At 42.9% G+C, this 17672-nt stretch overlaps 1 protein-coding gene across 1 annotated transcript; it reads right to left on the reverse strand.

Annotated features, from left to right (window-relative positions):
- Positions 1-4872: 4872 nt before the first annotated feature.
- On the reverse strand, positions 4873-17364 carry CKLF (chemokine like factor). Its single transcript, XM_058155500.1, has 4 exons — positions 17168-17364; positions 13733-13891; positions 7078-7173; positions 4873-5563 (listed from the first exon to the last, which is right to left on the reverse strand). Exons 1-4 carry the CDS (start codon positions 17234-17236, stop codon positions 5483-5485), a joined length of 405 nt encoding a protein of 134 aa, XP_058011483.1. The 5' UTR covers positions 17237-17364; the 3' UTR covers positions 4873-5482.
- Between the last annotated feature and the right edge of the window lie 308 nt (positions 17365-17672).

The following is a 17672-nucleotide window of genomic DNA, read 5'->3' on the forward strand; positions in this document are numbered from 1 at the left end:
CTCCAGGGGAAGGATACTGTAAAATCTCCATTCCCTCCCCACTCCAGGGGGAAGGATACTGTAAAATCCCCATTCCCTCCCCACTCCAGGGGGAAGGATACTGTAAAATCTCCATTCCTTCCCCATTCCAGGGGGAAGGATACTGTAAAATCTCCATTCCCTCCCCACTCCAGGGGGAAGGATACTGTAAAATCCCCATTCCCTCCCCACTCCAGGGGGAAGGATACTGTAAAATCTCCATTCCCTCCCCACTCCAGGGGGAAGGATACTGTTAAATCTCCATTCCTTCCCCATTCCAGGGGAAAGTTACTGCAAAAATCCCCATTTCCTCCAGATCAGCTGGGACTGGGGAGGCAGAGAATAGATGGGGGCGGGGCCAGTCAGAGGTGGTATTTGCCGGTTCTCTGAACTACTCAAAATTTCTGCTACCGGTTCTCCAGAACTGGTCAGAACCTGCTGAAACCCATCTCTGGTGGGTGTGTAAGTCCCAGTGAGCACATCCCAGGCATGCCTCCACCTTCTGGCCCAGCCCACGCCTCGCATTCGTGGGAAAGGTGATTAATCACTTCAGGGATGCGGTTCTTAAGGTGCAAATCACTGATGCGTGGAAAGGCAGGTTTGTTTCGGTAAATCAGGGGTGCCCAATCTGGGTAACTCTTTAGATCCGTGAACTTTGACTCCCAGAATTCTGAAAAGGGAAGTTCATAAGTCTTCAACCCAAAAGTTTAAGAAGAACCTTCTCTCCCCAGAGCAAAGAAAAAAAAAATGCTGCGAACTCCACGTGGAGTCAGGAAGGGCCTCCGACCAGTAAATGCTCCTCTCCATTCAGTCACCCCGACTCTACCCCAATTACTTACATGAGAGTCGTAAAAGGGGAATTCTTGGATGAGAAGTGAAACCTTTTCAAAGGAAAAAAAACCCAAGAAAGTCCAGTTGCCATTTGGAAAAGGATCTTCGGGACAACCATGACCTGAATGATTGAACATCTCCATTGGCCCAAGTCTTAAAAGTTGGTCAGGTTGGCCATCTCTGGGCTTACTTGTTCATCCAGAAAATCAAGTTGAAAGGGAACTTAGAGGTTTAGTCCAACGCAGCGGTTCTTAACCTGTGGGTCGCGACCCTGTTGGGGGTCGAATGACGATTTGCCAGGGGTCGCCTAAGACCATCGGAAATATGGGAAGTCGAAGAATCGCGCTCCAATGGTTGACTCCACAAGCCAGCTGCAGGCTCTTCAAATTGCTAGCCGAATTCGGCTTCAGGCACGATGAATTAAAAAAGAGAGAAATCTTTGCTCTGATGTCTCCCTCTCAAGCCTGCTGCAATCACTCCCAATCGCTAGCCTAATCTGGCTTCAGGCGCGATAAACTTAATAGGGGAGGAGTCTCCGCTTTAATGCCGCCATCCTCAAGGCAATTGCAAGCAGTTCAGATCGCTAGCCAATACGGCTTCAGGCGCGATAAATTCAAAACGAAAATAATTTTACGGTTGGGGTCGCCACATCGTGGGGAATTGTATTAAAGGGGTCGCCACATCATAAGGAATTGAATTAAAGGGGTCGCAGCACTATAAAGATTGAGAACCACTGGTCCAACGCCTCTGCTCAAGCAGGAGACCCCATCCCATTTCAGACAAGTAGCTGTCCTCTTTCTTCTTAAAGGCCTCCAGTCTTGGTGCACCCACAACTTCTGAAGGCAAGTCATTCCACTGATTAATTGTTCTTTCAGGAAATTTCTCCTTAGTTCTAGGTCACTCCTCTCCTTGATTAGTTTCCATCCCTTGGTAGGGCTGTTGTGCTTAAAGCAGATTTGGCTCCCCCTTGGTAGTTTGAGAGACCGTCCCACCTTTGGACAGATGGACAAATCTGAGAAAAGTGTGTAGGGTTTGTAGAAGGTCACTTTGAGAGGTGAGGATGCCTCATTGGTAAGAGGTACCAAGCAGGAATGACATTATAAGGAATGAAAAAATGCAAAATAACCATGATTTAGAAGATGTATGCAGATGTAGTTTTGGTTTTAATTATGGAGGATAATTAATTTAGGCAAAATCAATAGACTGAAGTGTTAAGAGAAAGACTTCAGAGGATCAGTGATGATCAAAAAGCTGGATCACAATGCTTATTCTTAATTTTCGCCTGGTTAAGCAAGGGAGGTGAGATAATTTAACCATCAATAAGAGGATGCTATAGGATCTCTCAAAATCCTACCCAAATTTAACTGGAATTTGGGGCGTCATTATCCTATTGTATGTGGAAGGTAAAAGCAAGTTTTTCTGGAATTTCTGGGAAAAGCAATTTCAGCAGAAAACCAATGTTTAACAACCTTTATAGATATAAAATGATCCATGATTTTATAAACATGAATAACCCACTACTTTGTCTGATGTATAACATGGAAATATATTTAATTCTACTTCAGAAGTTTTTATTGTTTGTAGCAAATGGAGCTGTAAGCTTGAAGGAATGTAGTTTGTCTTCACTGTTGCCTGTTTAGACAAGCAAAAATAAAAAATAAAAAATGCCAAAAGCAGAAAGAATCCATCAAGTTATATGTCCTAGTTTTTGCTTCTACTGTATGAAACTTTTAGAAAGGTGATTAAGACTCAGAAATTGACATTTTGCCATAAAATGTTTAGTCTTTATTTTTCTGAAATATTATCACCATGGGCAGTTTCTATTTCTGATTTTTTTTAAACTATCCACCTGATCTTTTGAAAGCCTTAAGTTTGCTTGTGTTGAAAGAAGCTCTACTTTCACATATTATTCCACTTTTCCATGTACTGTATTTCCAAACATTTATGCTATCACACTTTAATCATTTTAAGTATTAGTTTAAAAGCAAATGCAAGGACATAATTCGGTGTTTTCATTTTGACAAATTCATAAACGGCTTTATATAATTTTTCCCTTTTTTAAAAAAAATTCTCAAGAGACCACACAGTTGGGGAAAAGGGGCATGTAGAGGAAGAGAGAAGACTGGTCCATTGGAAGAATTTACACAGATGAAGAGTTGGTGGGTTGATTGAAACCTTTAAGCCAACAATTCCTCATCTCTGGTCTATTCAGGATCAGAAACTATAGGATAGTCTTATTTGGTTTATTTATTTATTTATTTATTTATTTATTTATTTATTTATTTATTTATTTATTTATTTATTTATTTATTTATTTATTTATTTATTTTATTTATTTATGACAATGTTTGTGTATACTGTTGTGACAAAATGAAATAAAAAAAAAGAGGAAGAGTTGGTGGGTTGATTGAAACCTTTAAGCCAACAATTCCTCATCTCTGGTTTATCTTCATTCAGGATCAGAAACTATAGGATAGTCTTATTTGGTTTATTTATTTATTTATTGAATTTACTGTATATTGCTGCCTATTTGCGCATGGTGATTCAAGGCAGCTTACAGAATATAAAACCACCTTTAAAACAATAAAAATAAACAAAAAGAATCAAATAAATTAATATAGTATAATATAACAAAATCACCCCCCACCTCCCGCCCTGACAGCAAATCACACGAGCCATTTAATGGGCTCCATCCCGCTTTGGGTTCCCCAGGCCCGCTGGCAGAACCGGGTCTTCAGCGCCTTCCAGAAGAGTGTTAGAGTGGGGCCCATTCTAATCCCTGGGGGAATTATGTTCCAGAGAGAGGGAGCCACCATGGAGGCCCTTCTTCTGGGTCCCACCAGGTGTATCTCCCTCGGGGATGGGACCCGCAACATTCCCTGCCTCCCCACTCTGATGGGTCGGGTAGATGTGACTGGCAAGAGACGGTCCCTCAGATAAGCTGGTCCCAAGCCATGAAGGGCTTTAAACGTGACAACCAGTACCTTGAATTGCACCCGGAAGCAAATTGGCAACCAACGCAGCTCCCGCAGGAGAGGTGATACATGTGCACAGCTGGGATATAAAAAGCTCTATCCTTGGTGTACAAAAAGCCATGCACAATTTCAGCCAAAATCTTCAGTTCTCATTAGGGTGTGGAATGAAAAGGACAAGCAAGGCTTGTTTGGCACACCCAACAGTTGAGCTTCATGTCTGAATGTAGTATTCCCCCCACCCCTCCTGCAAAAACGTAATTGCAATATTATCGCTAAGAATGGGTTATCTGTTTTTTTTATTTTACAACATGAGCTATCCAAGTTAGAATTAGGAACCAAAACAATAAATATTGTGCGTGGGGGTTTTTTTGCCGTAAAGAAGTTACTCGATGAACTTGATTAATTTTTATTAAGAGGTGGGGAAAATGTAATGTTATTCCAGGAGAGTCAGTTTGGTCTAATGGTTAAGGCGCCAGAGGTTAGAAAGCAGGAGGCTGGGAATTCTAGTCCCACCTTAGCCATAAAAGCCAACTGAGTGACTTGGGCCAGTTCCTCCCTCTCAGCCCAACTCACCTCACAGGGTGGTTGTTGTGAGAAAAATAGGAGGCAAAAGATACGTTGGATGGGTACTCTGGCTTGAGTTGTTTGTAAAAACAATAAAGGGTGGGGATACAAATAAATAAAAATGTTAACTTATTGCAACATCTCCACTCTGTGCTGTCAGACCATAGTCTTAAAAGGTTTTTCTAACTGACTTCCTCTTTTTGAGTGCTCTGCTAAGATTTGCCAAGTTGTGAGTGTGTGTCTGCATTTACGCAACATGCTAATTAATGGCCAGAGGCAGAATGTTTAACTAGAAGGACTGGAGTGTCAATAAACCACCTCCATATTAGCCCGCCACATTGGGTGAACTCAGTATTCTGCTATTACAAACAGCATAGTCAATGGTGGTGGCTTCTTAAGATGGAATTTTGTTAAAAGATTAACGGTTTTTTAAAAAAAATCTGAGTGGATCAAATGCACAGAATAAATACTAGGAACTCTAATATTATCACAGGTAAACCATTTTAATTAAAAACATTAAGATTTAATACAAACCAGTTCAAGAAAATATACCCCATAATCATTTCTGTTATATGGTAATAAAACAGCTGTTTTATAAAACACAAGTTATTTTTATCAACGGTTGTTTATGCTGTTAAATACAGGAACTAATTTGACAACATACGCAGTAAGTCAAATTCTAGATGCAGTTAAAACTAAAGGCATAAAAATCCCCCAGCAAGTAAGGGATTTTAAATCACATGTAATTTGATAGGGTTCAAACATGTGCTTAATTTTGCCTTTTTGAAATCAGTAGGATTTAATAAAGCTTGACTGACTCAACTGGAATCTAAAGCTTTCAGGAAATACAGAAAAAGTGTGACAAAGAACCTACAGCAAAGCAGGCTTTTAAAATGGATTATAACAGCTTTCCCAATCTGATGACCTGCTGGTATTTTGTCCTAGCTACACACAATAAAGTGCTTTATGTGTTGGTTGTGGATGATGGGAGCTTTAGTCCAACATATTTGTATAAAGTTGTATTAGGAAGGGCTGTTTAATATAATTGATTTGGCTCAGTTGGCCGTTCTATTTTTGGATACCATCCCTTCTTACTACGACCTATTAAAAGTAACTTTTCTCAGGATTAAAGTAGCATCTGCTATACAAAGAATGCAAAGTATCAAACAGAATACCTGTAAAAAAAAGGAAAAAAAATGGTTCAGATTCCATACAAAAATGAAAAATACAGAATCATTATTAACATCTAAAGGCTAAGAATTTGGTTTCGTGACTGTTCTAAATATATGCAATAGATATGAAATCTGGAAAAATGTTTAGACGTCATGTTCTAGAAAACTTGCTTCCTTTTATTGTGTTCCCAAACAAACTTCCCATTTTAAAGGTAAACCGAGGGGGAAAAACATCTTCCTTTCAACTAAAGGCAATATATTTTTGGCAGATTTTGAGAAGTGGTACTTGCTAATGGCCTAGAAATATATAGTGTTCTCTTTCAAATATGAAATGTGAGTAAAGTAAAATTGCAGTATATGGGGAGATCCTGGTAAATTGTTACTGTTGGAAGAGAGTCATGTTAATTTATGGTAACAAAAATCAAGTTTGGTAATGCCTTCCCCAGCTAACAGATTTCATTAAAAGGCAAAAACCGCATGAAAAGTTATTCCCTTTGACTGTTTGGTAATAAGTTGGAGAATGTAACCACCAAACTTGATCCGGAATGCCACTCACTCCTTTATTTCAGCCACAGTGGCACAGTGGTGAGAGTGCAGTAATGCAGGCTACTTCTGCTGCCTGCCGGCTGCCTGCAATTTGACAGTTCAAATCTCACCAGACTCAAGGTTGACTCAGCCTTCCATCCTTCCGAGGTAGGTAAAATGAGGACCCAAATTGTTGGGGGCAAGAGGCTGACTCTGTAAACTGCTTAGAGAGGGCTGTAAAACACTGTAAAGCGGTATATAAGTCTAAGTGCTATTGCTATTTTGTTTTAAATTGGGAGAAAAGCTTCCAAAGACAGGAAGCAAGCAGAGAAAGTTATATTTAATAGGTGTCCTTGGTTGTTACTGAGTTCCATAAGTCTAAGTATTGGATAAGTAAAATTGTAGACCTAATTGAGAAACTAGGATCTTATGTTACAGGTAGTCCTCGATTTACTACCATAATAGATGCCAAATTTTCTGTTGCTAAGCAAGGCAGTTGTTACGTTTTCCCCTACATTACAACCTTTCTTGCCACAGTTGTTAAGTGAACTATTGCAGTTGTTAAGTGAGTGATACGGTTGCTATATGAATCTGGCTTCCCCATTGACTCTGCTTGTCAGAAGGTCACAAAAGGTGATCACATGACCTCTGGACACTGCAACTGTCATAAATACATGCCAGTTGCCAGGCATCTGAGTTTTGATCAGATGACCATGGGGATGCTACAATGGTCGTAAATATGAAAAACTGTCTTAAATCATTTTTTTCAATGCTGTTGTAAATTTGAACGGTCACTAAATAGACTGTTGTAAGTCGAGGACTACCTGAATTAGGAAATGAACTTCCAGCTCAATAGTGTTCTTATTTGCATTTTTGGGATGCAGCACCTACATTAAGGACAAAACCTGTTCTCAGATATCCGCCCACCGATACCCTCCAGGAGGTGCCCAGCTAATTTCACGCCATACTGCTAGTACAGATGTCTTACTTACACCTCCAATTAATGTTTCCTTGATGGTCTTTATGATTGTTGCACACAGGCCCACAATGAGGAGAAATAGTGCTGCCACCAAGGAATTGAAAGCATCCTGAAAAACAAAGCAAAGAATATTGTCTCCAGATCCAAGACATCTTTGCTGTCTGGTAAAGAACGATGTGAGTGGCTCTTCACTTGAGTCAATCAAGCGATACCTAGCAAACCTCACAAGGTTTTGTCAGAGATAAAATGCAGATACAAGTGTCAACAATCGTACAATAGTTAAACTAGTTAGTACCCATTTACAATACAGTAGCTTAAACCAGCTGTTGGAGGAGCTAGCTGAAATGTGAATACTTAGATCCCCAGGTATGCATATCTGATATAAATGTTTATCATCATCTTTTAAAGACCACATAATCCCTTGCAGGGTGGAGTCTTGGGCAACTGAATGGAGCTAGCAGAGTGTTTACTGCCCAAATGCCCCTCCTGTTCCCAATGCAGAAATTATTTCAGCAGGTATATTTGTTGTGACCTCGGCTTCCTGAGTCATTAAAACACATGAGTAGTCCCAAAAACATCTTTTATTGCAAAATAATTCACAGCTGAGTCCCAATTAGTTGCTAAAAGTCCTTCGGGATAATCACCAACCTTTATCTCCCTTGACACACTGCCAAAGACCTACTTGGCAAAGCCACAAGGAGTCCAGAATCAAACAGAGATGCCAACTGGGAACAGAATTGCTTTCCTGCAAAGGGCCCACATGCCTTTGCTCCTCTTTTTTTTTTTTAAGCCTTATGGGAGTGGCCAATCATCTCCAGGCCTTACTCCCGAGTCATCCCTATTTTTTAAACTGTTCTTGCCTTCTGGCAGCTCTGCACATGTGCGTACTAGGAACAGGCTCCTCCTGTTCCTCTGCCTCTTTGACTCTGGAGGCTCTGGAGTCCGCGTATCACTCCCAGATGGCCCTGGCCCCATCTCTTCCTCCAACGCAAAGCCCTCGTCCGAGCCTTCCTCAGACTCCAGGACTGGCCCATGTTTCTCCCAGACTCCTCACTGTCTGACTCTGCTGCCAGCTCCGCAGGCTGCTGGCGGACCATAACAATATTCTCATTGTGCTCAGAGAGAGAAATATCTGCCTCTACCTAGGATCAAACTCACAGCCTCCTGATATCTGATAAAAATGTTTATATTGCATCAATATTCTTTTGCTTTGTAAAACAAAAGCAACATCCAAGAAAAGGGTGCTTATAAAAGTCTATTATGTGAAGCTTTGTTGGCTAACCTTCAATATCACTGCTGAAAAGGAATTATTTTTGTAATGGGCAAAATGAGTTAAAGCTCCATGGAAAAATGATATTGAATCATCTTGAGATCCTTAAAAAAGTGAAGGATGAGTAACCAAATGCTTTATGCAGTAACACCCAGTAACATTTTATAAGTAGTGCCTCAAACAGAAGATAAGCAGTATTTTAAGTCTGAGATGCTTTTTATTGAACAAAATCTGTATCATTGCAGTTAATAAAAATGATAGCCAATATATTTAAAGTACCGTATATACTCGAGTATAAGCCGATCCGAATATAAGCCGAGGTACCTAATTTTACCACAAAAACTGGGAAAAACTATTGACTCGAGTATAAGCCGAGGGTGGGAAATGAGGCAGCTACTGGTCAATGTAAAAAATAAAGATAGAGCCAAGTAAAATAACATGAATATTTATTTGAACGAAAAACAATAAAAGTGCAAAAGGGGGTCCCCAAAAAGAATATGGTATCAAAAATACAGTATCTTTAAAAGTAACAGCAACCAAGCTAACGAGAGCTAAAATCCCTCAAAACTGGAGTTCTCCTCCTCATCATCTGTTTGTCCAAACAGAGCTTCAGCTACTTCAGCTTCTGTGATGTTATCCGCATATTCGTTGTCGTCATCACTGAGTTCACAGTCGTCATCATCACTGCTGTCACTCTCATACAATGCGCTGTCTTCACTGCCATCCATAGCATTACTAATGCCACATTTCTTGAAGGCACGTTGCACCATGTCCTCTGGAATATCTTCCCATGCATCACGAACCCACTGTGCTATTAGTTCTATGTCTGGCTTTCTCAGATTTCCAACTTTTGTCAGACGAGCTTGACCAGATGTCATCCATTCATGCCACATCCTTCGCACATGGTCCTTGAAAGGTTTATTTAAACTGACATCTAGGGGCTGCAATACAGATGTAAGCCCACCTGGAATAACGGCCAAAGTGACTTGAGATGACTTTGCCAATTTTTATGTCATCAGATGTGTGGGCTCTGAACATATCCCAAACTAACAGTGATCTTCTAGTCCAGTCCCCACTCCTCAAGCAAGAGATCCTATACTGTTTCAGACAAAGGATTGTCCAGTCTGTTCTTTAAAAACCCTCCAGGAATGAAGTGTCCAATAAGGTTCAAATTGCAAGTACCGGTAGTCCTCAATTTAAGACTGCAATTGAGCCCAAAACATTGTTTTGTTATTTTTCCCTAACCGTGTATGTATCCCCCTGCCCCCCATTTTACGTCAGGCTGCCATCAAAGCGAAGCACGGCTGAATATTATTATTATTATTATTATTATTATTATTATTATTATTATTATTATTATTATTATTATTATCATTATCATTATCATCATCATCATCATCATCATCATTATTATTATTATTATCATTATCATTATTATCATTATTATCATCATCATTATTATTATTATTATTATCATTATCATTATTATCATTATTATCATTATCATCATCATCATCATTATCATCATTATTATTATTATTATTATTATTATTATTATTATCATTATCATTATTATCATTATCATCATTATTATTATTATTATCATTATTATTATTATTATTATATGATGATGACGATATTTTTACATTGGACAGAGCGAGCTTCAGTTTACCAAACTTTGTATCTTTTAATGAAACGTGTTAGTCTGGAAGGGACTGTTTGAACTCACAAAACACTTGCAACTTTTAGTTCCGTGCTGAGGATTTTTGGAAAGCAGCCCAGCAATATTTATTTATTGCTCGGACTGCTCTTATTTTCACTCCCCCTTTTCTTTTCTTTTCCTTCCTCCTCCTCCTTCTCTGCCTCTCTTCGTCCCCCACCTCCCGGGATCCTTGCGGGTCGAAGGCTCTGCCCTGCCTTACACCAGCCGCCCACCTATGCCAAGGTCTCCCTGGCTCTTTCGCTCTCTGTAAGCAGCGGCTTCTCGGCAGCGTCGCCCCCCTCCCCTCCATGGATCGGCTCCTTCCCCAGCACTGAAGGCATCCTTAGGAATACACCTCCACCTCCAGGAAAATAAAAAGAGGCAGAGAAGGTAAATCGCCCGCCCCGTTCGGAAAGGAAGGGGAGAGGACTCCAATGGAAGAAGGAGAGGAGAATTACCAATAACAAACACAAAGCGCTGGGTTAGAGGTGCCTTGTCATGTACAAGGAGATCAGAGAGGGCAACCACATGAAACAATAATCAGACTCAAAACGGGCTGCTTATTTGCCATTTGCTCTGGGTAGAACGGGTTTTTAAAAAATTGGTTTGGAGAAGGAAAGCTAATTTGCTGATCTGCGCGAGGGTCGGTTTCTTTTGCCTCCTTCTTCTTCCTCCTCCTTCTTCCCACCCTAGCTTGCAATGCCCCATCTCTCCTCCTCCTCCTCCTCCTGCCCCCTCTCGGGGAGAAATTGTTTTGTTCTTGCCGTATTTCTCCGCTTTCCAAGAGGCTTTTCTTTTCACCTCTTTCTCCCCACCTCCCCAATTTCCATAGGGGAAAACCCTGGGGAAAACTTGGCAAAAATAAAATAAAATAAAAAGTACTGAGTGCAAATGTTTTTTTTTATACTGTAGTTGGAGTTTTCCACGTTTCTTTTCACATTCAAGGCAGCATTCTCCCCCATCCTCGCTGCTTTTCCAAAACATGCTTTGAAACCTTTGCATTTTATTGGGATGTATTCGTGACAACGCCCCTCCGCCTCCGAGGCGAGAGGAGGACGAGTAAGAGGAGGCGAGTGACAAACAAATAAAGAGTTCTTCTCGCCTTGGCGTTTGACACACTCGCCGTCCTCTCCGAAAGCCGAAATTGAGTGCGGCGGCAGTGGGGTGGGTGGGTGGGTGGGGAGGCCGCCGTGAAGTGCCGGCTGGGGAGCCCGGGATTGAAGTGCCGGCATGCTTTGCCAGCTCGGCCGGCTCGTTTTGGGCGGCTGGCCTCGGCGTTTTCTTCCGCCGCTTTTGATGGCGGCGGTGGTCGGCGGAGGGGCGGAGGGGCGTTCGACATTTCGCCCCTCTCGTCCTCCTCTTGCCCGGTGGGGCGGAGGGGCGTTGTCACCTCGCCCTCCTCTCCGGCCGAAATTGAGTGCGGCGGCAGGGGAGGCCGCCGTGAAGTGCCGGCTGGGGGCCAGGAGCCAATCCCGGGCTCCCCAGCCGGCACTTCACGGCGGCCTCCCCACCCCACTGCCGCCGCACTCAATTTCGGCTGGAGAGGAGGCGAGTGACAAACGCCAAGGCGAAGAACTCTATTTGTTTGTCACTCTCGCCAGCGGAGGCGTTGTCACCTCGCCCTCCTCTCCGGCCGAAATTGAGTGCGGCGGCAGGGGAGGCCGCCGTGAAGTGCCGGCTGGGGAGCCCGGGATTGGCTCCCGGGCTCCCCAGCCGGCACTTCACGGCGGCCTCCCCACCCACCCACCCCACTGCCGCCGCACTCAATTTCGGCTGAGAGGAGGGCGAGGGTGACAACGCCCCTCCGCCTCCGAGGCGAGAGGAGGCGAGTGACAAACAAATAAAGAGTTCTTCTCGCCTTGGCGTTTGACACACTCGCCGTCCTCTCCAGCCGAAATTGAGTGCGGCGGCAGTGGGGTGGGTGGGGAGGCCGCCGTGAAGTGCCGGCTGGGGGCCGGGATTGGCTCCCGGGCTCCCCCAGCCGGCACTTCACGGCGGCCTCCCCCCCCCCTGCCGCCTCGCACTCAATTTCGGCTGGAGAGGAGGCGAGTGACAAACGCCAAGGCGAAGAACTCTATTTGTTTGTCACTCGCCCTCCTCTCCGGCCGAAATTGAGTGCGGCGGCAGGGGAGGCCGCCGTGAAGTGCCGGCTGGGGAGCCCGGGATTGGCCCCCGGGCCCCCCCAGCCGGCACTTCACGGCGCCCTCCCCCCACCCACCCACCCACCCCCACTGCCGCTTCGCACTCAATTTCGGCTTTTCGGAGAGGAGGGCGAGGGTGACAAACGCCCCCTCCGCCCCCACCGCGGGCAAGAGGAGGACGAGTGAGAGGGGGCGAAAATGTCGAACGCCCCCTCCCCCCCCCCCCCCGCCCCCCCCCGCCCCCCCCCTCAAAAAAGGGCGGGAGAAAACGCCGAGGCCAGCCGCCTAAAACGAGCCGGCCGAGCTGGCAAAGCATGCCGGCAGCATTTGGGCTCGTCCTGCCGGCCCAGCTGTTCCCGAGGGCAAAAAACCCTCTCCCTGGGTCGGCTCTGCAAGGGTAGACTCGAGTATAAGCCGAGGGGGCGTTTTTCAGCACAAAAAACGTGCCGAAAAACTCGGCTTATACTCGAGTATATACGGTATATCTAAAGCATCTTAAATATAATATCACATGTGTGACAAGTAGATGTATTTTGAAGAATGACCAGGTTTCAGCATTGCCCTAAATCATTCATAGAATTTAAGCTCCTGTTTTCCATATCAAGTATGTTCACATTTTAATACAGTACTACTTTATTCTGTGTTTTTACTTTGACATCTTTTACTTCTTATTAAGTACGTACTTCTTACTTAGAAAAGGAAATAAATTGGTTTGTAAAGATAGAAGAGTAGAAGAATGATAATCTGAAATGGTCTGGTGGATTAATGCTTTTCATTCAATGAAACTAGTCAGCTAAATATAATCCTAAGAATTATCAACATTAGGTAAACCATTCATACGCAGATCTAGCATCAGTAATTTCATAATGTTAAATGAAGCATAATCATCAGAAGCATTTTTAGAATGAATGAATATGAGTATATATATATGTGTGTGTGTGTGTGTGTGTGTGTGTTTTCTGAGGTTTTTGCGGGTGTTTGTATGTAGGTCTTTGGTTATTCGGGTTTTCTCCCGCATAAAATTGGAAGTATCTTGGCAATGTTTCGACGAAGTCTCATTCATCATCTTCAGGCTTCAGCTTCAGCTTTGCTCCCAGAAGCACGAAGCTGAAGCCTGAAGATGATGAATGACACTTTGTCGAATAAACATTAAGACACTTCCATTTATTGAGAAAATAACCAAAGACCTACATATATATGTATGTCTTTGGTTATTCGGGTTTTCTCCCACATAAAATTGGAAGTGTCTTGAAAATGTTTCGACGATGTCTCATTTGTCATCTTCAGGCCGGTGTCTTCTGCTTCTTGCTTCTAGGAGCTCCTACACACACACACACACACACACACACACACACACACACACACACACACACGAATGAATGAATCAGCCCTATATCCAAAGATCAAGCTACACACAACAATGTAAGTCTTTCCATAATTAGCCTATTTTTCCAGGAATATGACTGGATACATTAAGTATCAATCTGATATCTATCTTTTGCCTTAGTTACAGAATGTGTACACAAAGCAGTTATTTATAAAAAATTATACTTACAGCCAAAGGCCAAAACAAGAACTTTAGCTGTGCATCCAGTTTCAGTAGATAGAGTAAATAGAATAAAAAGGTAATGACAAGTTCCATGATCACAAGGGCTAGGAAGGCTTCGTGAGATCTTTTAACAGCAAAAGTGATGATTGCCATAAAAGCTACGAGCTGCAAGGAAGAAATAAGTAATTTACAAGACATCCTGCAGAGATACCAGATTGCTAAATTTTCCATTTGACAGGTTAAAATAATAAAACACAAAGCTATGAAATTTCATGAAAAGAAGTGCTACACGTTTCTTTGGAATTCTAGCTAAAACAGACCAAGGATGTCACAAGGACAGAATGTCCTGTACACAAGTTTCCATGTGAAACATACTTAAATGGTGGCAGCAACTATAACCCAAGAGTTTGGAACCTTCATTTTGTTGATCAAAGGTAAAGGTTCCCCTCACACATATGTGCTAGTCGTTCCCGACTCTAGGGGACGGTGCTCATCTCTGTTTCAAAACCGAAGAGCCAGCGCTGTCCGAAGATGTCTCCGTGGTCATGTGGCTGGCATGACTCAACGCCAAAGGCGCATGGAACGCTGTTACCTTCCCACCAAGGGTGGGTCCTATTTTTCTACTTGTATTTTTTAATGTGCTTTCAAACTGCTAGGTTGGCAAAAGCTGGGACAAGTAACGGGAGCTCACCCCGTTACACGGCACTAGGGATTCGAACTGCTGACCTTTTGATTGACAAGCTCAGCATCTTAGCCACTGAGCCACCGCAACAAGGCACAACTTCCTGAAACAGAAGTAAAGTTTGCTGAGAGGTATTATGAAACAGTGGCTGGGTTTGCATTCCATTCTTTATTTGGTTATTGAATTAACTTACTTTCTTGTTTGCATGTTCACTGAATCATAAGCTGGATCTGTACAACATATACTAATATACAAAGCCAAGGTTAGAATTTAAAATGTGAAAAATGCAACTGTTAAGTCTGTAGTGGGTGTGATTTTACATTTATGGAGAGAGAAACAGACTTTAAAGAACTGAAAAAGAACAAAGTTACAGCATGAAAAAGGAAAAAAATTGGGCTTTGAAAATTCAAGATGTACACCTGAAAGACAATCATCATTTTACATCATAGTAGGAACCACAGAAAATACTTGGAAAAAAACTTAGCCTCCTTTATCCTGATGTGTTACGATAGTCTTTTTCTTTTTCTTGGGGCTAAGGAGGATAGCTGCTGTAGTCCAATGAACCTAGAAGATTTCTGGTTGGGGAAGGTAGATTTAAAATGCCCCCTGAACAACCACTGTATGGATCAAGGCAGATGACAAATATTCATACAAGATATCTACTCAGTTACAAACCTAGCAATATGGTTTGTTGGATCTTGGTTAGTTTCTTTCTGGAGTAGAGCTAGTGTGTGAACCCAGAGATTAGGAAAGAATATGAATAGTTCATTGCTCTGACAGTCAGACACTGAATTTTTAAAAATGTCTTATAAAGAATAAATGGAGCAATATGTTTCTGTAAAGTCTAGAAGAATGAATATGTTAAGTGAATGAGCTCATTCTATATTTATTTTATTAATTTAGTCAATTTATACGGCCACTCATCTCACTAAATGTGACACTGGGTAGCGTACAACCTAACTTATTAATATTGTATGAATCCTTTTTACCTTTTCTTACAGTTTTCCATCATTATTAGGTTAACGGCTGTTCTGTTTACTACTTTTTATATTTTATTTCGTAACAAGATACACAAAAGCCAAAAAGCCAACAACAAAGAAAAGGGAAACAAAGGCAATTGCTTTTTCAAAAAACAGTAAGATTACGCATTTCCTGAGCCCACAGTTTAACACTGGGACTAACTGCATTTTGTTTGTATTATTTCACACCCCTCCTATTATATATTTCATATATATTTTTCACATATACAGTAATAATGTGTAGAGGAAAGCAGTTCAATTCAGCTAATGTATTCCAGATGTTATGTAAAAACAGACATTGCCCTGATGTGACTCTAAAAGTTATTTGTGAGGGATTTAATTTCTAGGTCTAGAATATATAGAAGGAAGGAGAAGGTGGAAGAAAAGGAAAAAGAAGAGGAGATAGAGGAGAAAAAGAAAAGAAAATAGAAAAGAATAAGAAGGGAAAAGAGAAGGGGGAAGAGAGAAAAGGAGAAAGGACAAGAATAAAGATCAGGAAGAGGGGAAAGGAGAGAGAAGGAGAGAAGGCAGGAGAAGAAGGAATAGGAGACAGGAGATGAAGGTGAAGGTGGAAAAGAAGATGGAGAAAGAGAAAGTAAGATGGCAGTGGAGACGGGAGGAGAAAGGAGACAGTAGATGAAGAAGAGGAAAAGAAAAAAGATGAAGAAAAGAGGAGAAAAAGGAGCGAAGGAAGAGAAGAAAGAAAGAAAAGGAGAAGAAAAGGATGGAGGAGAAAAAGGGAAGAGGAGCTGAGAGGGAGCAAGAAGAAAGAAGGAAGAAGAAAGGAGACAAGGAAAGGAGGAGAAAGAAGGATGGAGGAGAAAAAGGAAAAGGAGCTGAGGGAGAAATAAGAAAGGAGGGACAGGAGAGAAGAAAGGAAAAGAAGAGGAGATAGAGGAGAAAAAGAAGAAGAAGGATGGAGGAAAAAAAGGGAAGAGGAGCTGAGAGGGAGAGAAAAGAAAGGAGTGAGAAGAAAGAAGAAAGGATGGAGGGAAAAAAGGAAAGAGCTGAGGGAGAAAAAGAAAAGAGGGAAAGGAGAAGAGAAAGGAGAAGAAAAAGAGGAAGAGGAGCTGAGAGGGAGAAAAAAGAAAGGAGGGAAAGGAGAAGAGAAGAAAGGAGAAGAAAGAAGGATGGAGGAGAAAAGAGGAAGAGGAGCTGAGAGGAGAAAAAGAAAGGAGGGAAAGTAGAAGAGAAGAAAGGAGAAGAAAGAAGCATGGGAGAAAAAGGAAGAGCTGAAGGGGAGAAAAAAGAAAGGAGGGAAACAAGGACAGAAAAAAGTAAAGGAGAAGAAAGAAGGATGGAGGAGAAAAAGAGGAAGAGCTGAGAGGAGAAAGAAGCAAGGAGGAGAGGGGAGAAGAAAGGATGGAGGAAAAAAAGGGAAGAGATGAGAGGGAGAAAAAAGAAAGGAGGGAAAGTAGGAGAGAAGAAAGGAGAAGAAAGAAGGATGGAGGAGAAAAAGGGAAGAGGAGCTGAGAGGGAGAAACAAGAAAGAAGACAGGAGAGAAGAAAGGGAAGGAGAAGAAAGAAGGATGGAGGAGAAAAAGGGAGAAAGGAGCTGAGAGGGAGAAAGAGAAGAAAAGAAAGGAAAGGAGAAGGAAGAACCAACGGAGGAGACCCTCAGCGCGGCTATCCAGCCCACCCTCCCCTCTGAAGGGGATCCGGCCCCTTGAAAGGCCGCGGAGGCCTGGCCAGAGAGGCGCTCTGCACATGCTCAGAGGGCCCCTCCCGGCCTCGACGTACCATGCGGGCCACCTTGAGGACGCCGCCAGCGGAGCGCGGGAACTGCCGGTCCACCTCCACCTTCTCCATGGCGGCGCTGCGAGAGGCTGCGGGCGGTGCCGGAAGGGGCGCCGGTTGACGGGGCGGAGGGCGAGGGCGCCGCGCTCTTCCTCCACGCCTCCTCGGGGCGGTTTGGCCGTCCTACCCGGCCGGGCTGTTGTATGTGTGTGTGTGAGGGAGGAAATGAAAGTAGAAATTGGGGCGGGGGAGGAGCTGAGCAGCCCCCCCTCCTTCTCTTTCCTGGACGGCCTACCTCACAAGGCGGTTGTGAGGAGAAAGATGTGAGGGGGGGGGGAGGAAAAAGGGAAGAGAAATGACCCACAAAGTGGATTTGAACATCTTTTTTCTGTCTCTCTGGGATGGTCTACCTTGCAGGGGGCTCGTGAGAAGGAAGCCACAAACCAGCCCCCCCCCCTTTTTTTATTTTTTATTTTATTTTTCTACACAGACATACATAAAAATACAT

Source organism: Ahaetulla prasina, chromosome 12, assembly GCF_028640845.1.
Source record: "Ahaetulla prasina isolate Xishuangbanna chromosome 12, ASM2864084v1, whole genome shotgun sequence".
Classification (NCBI taxonomy): domain Eukaryota; kingdom Metazoa; phylum Chordata; class Lepidosauria; order Squamata; family Colubridae; genus Ahaetulla; species Ahaetulla prasina.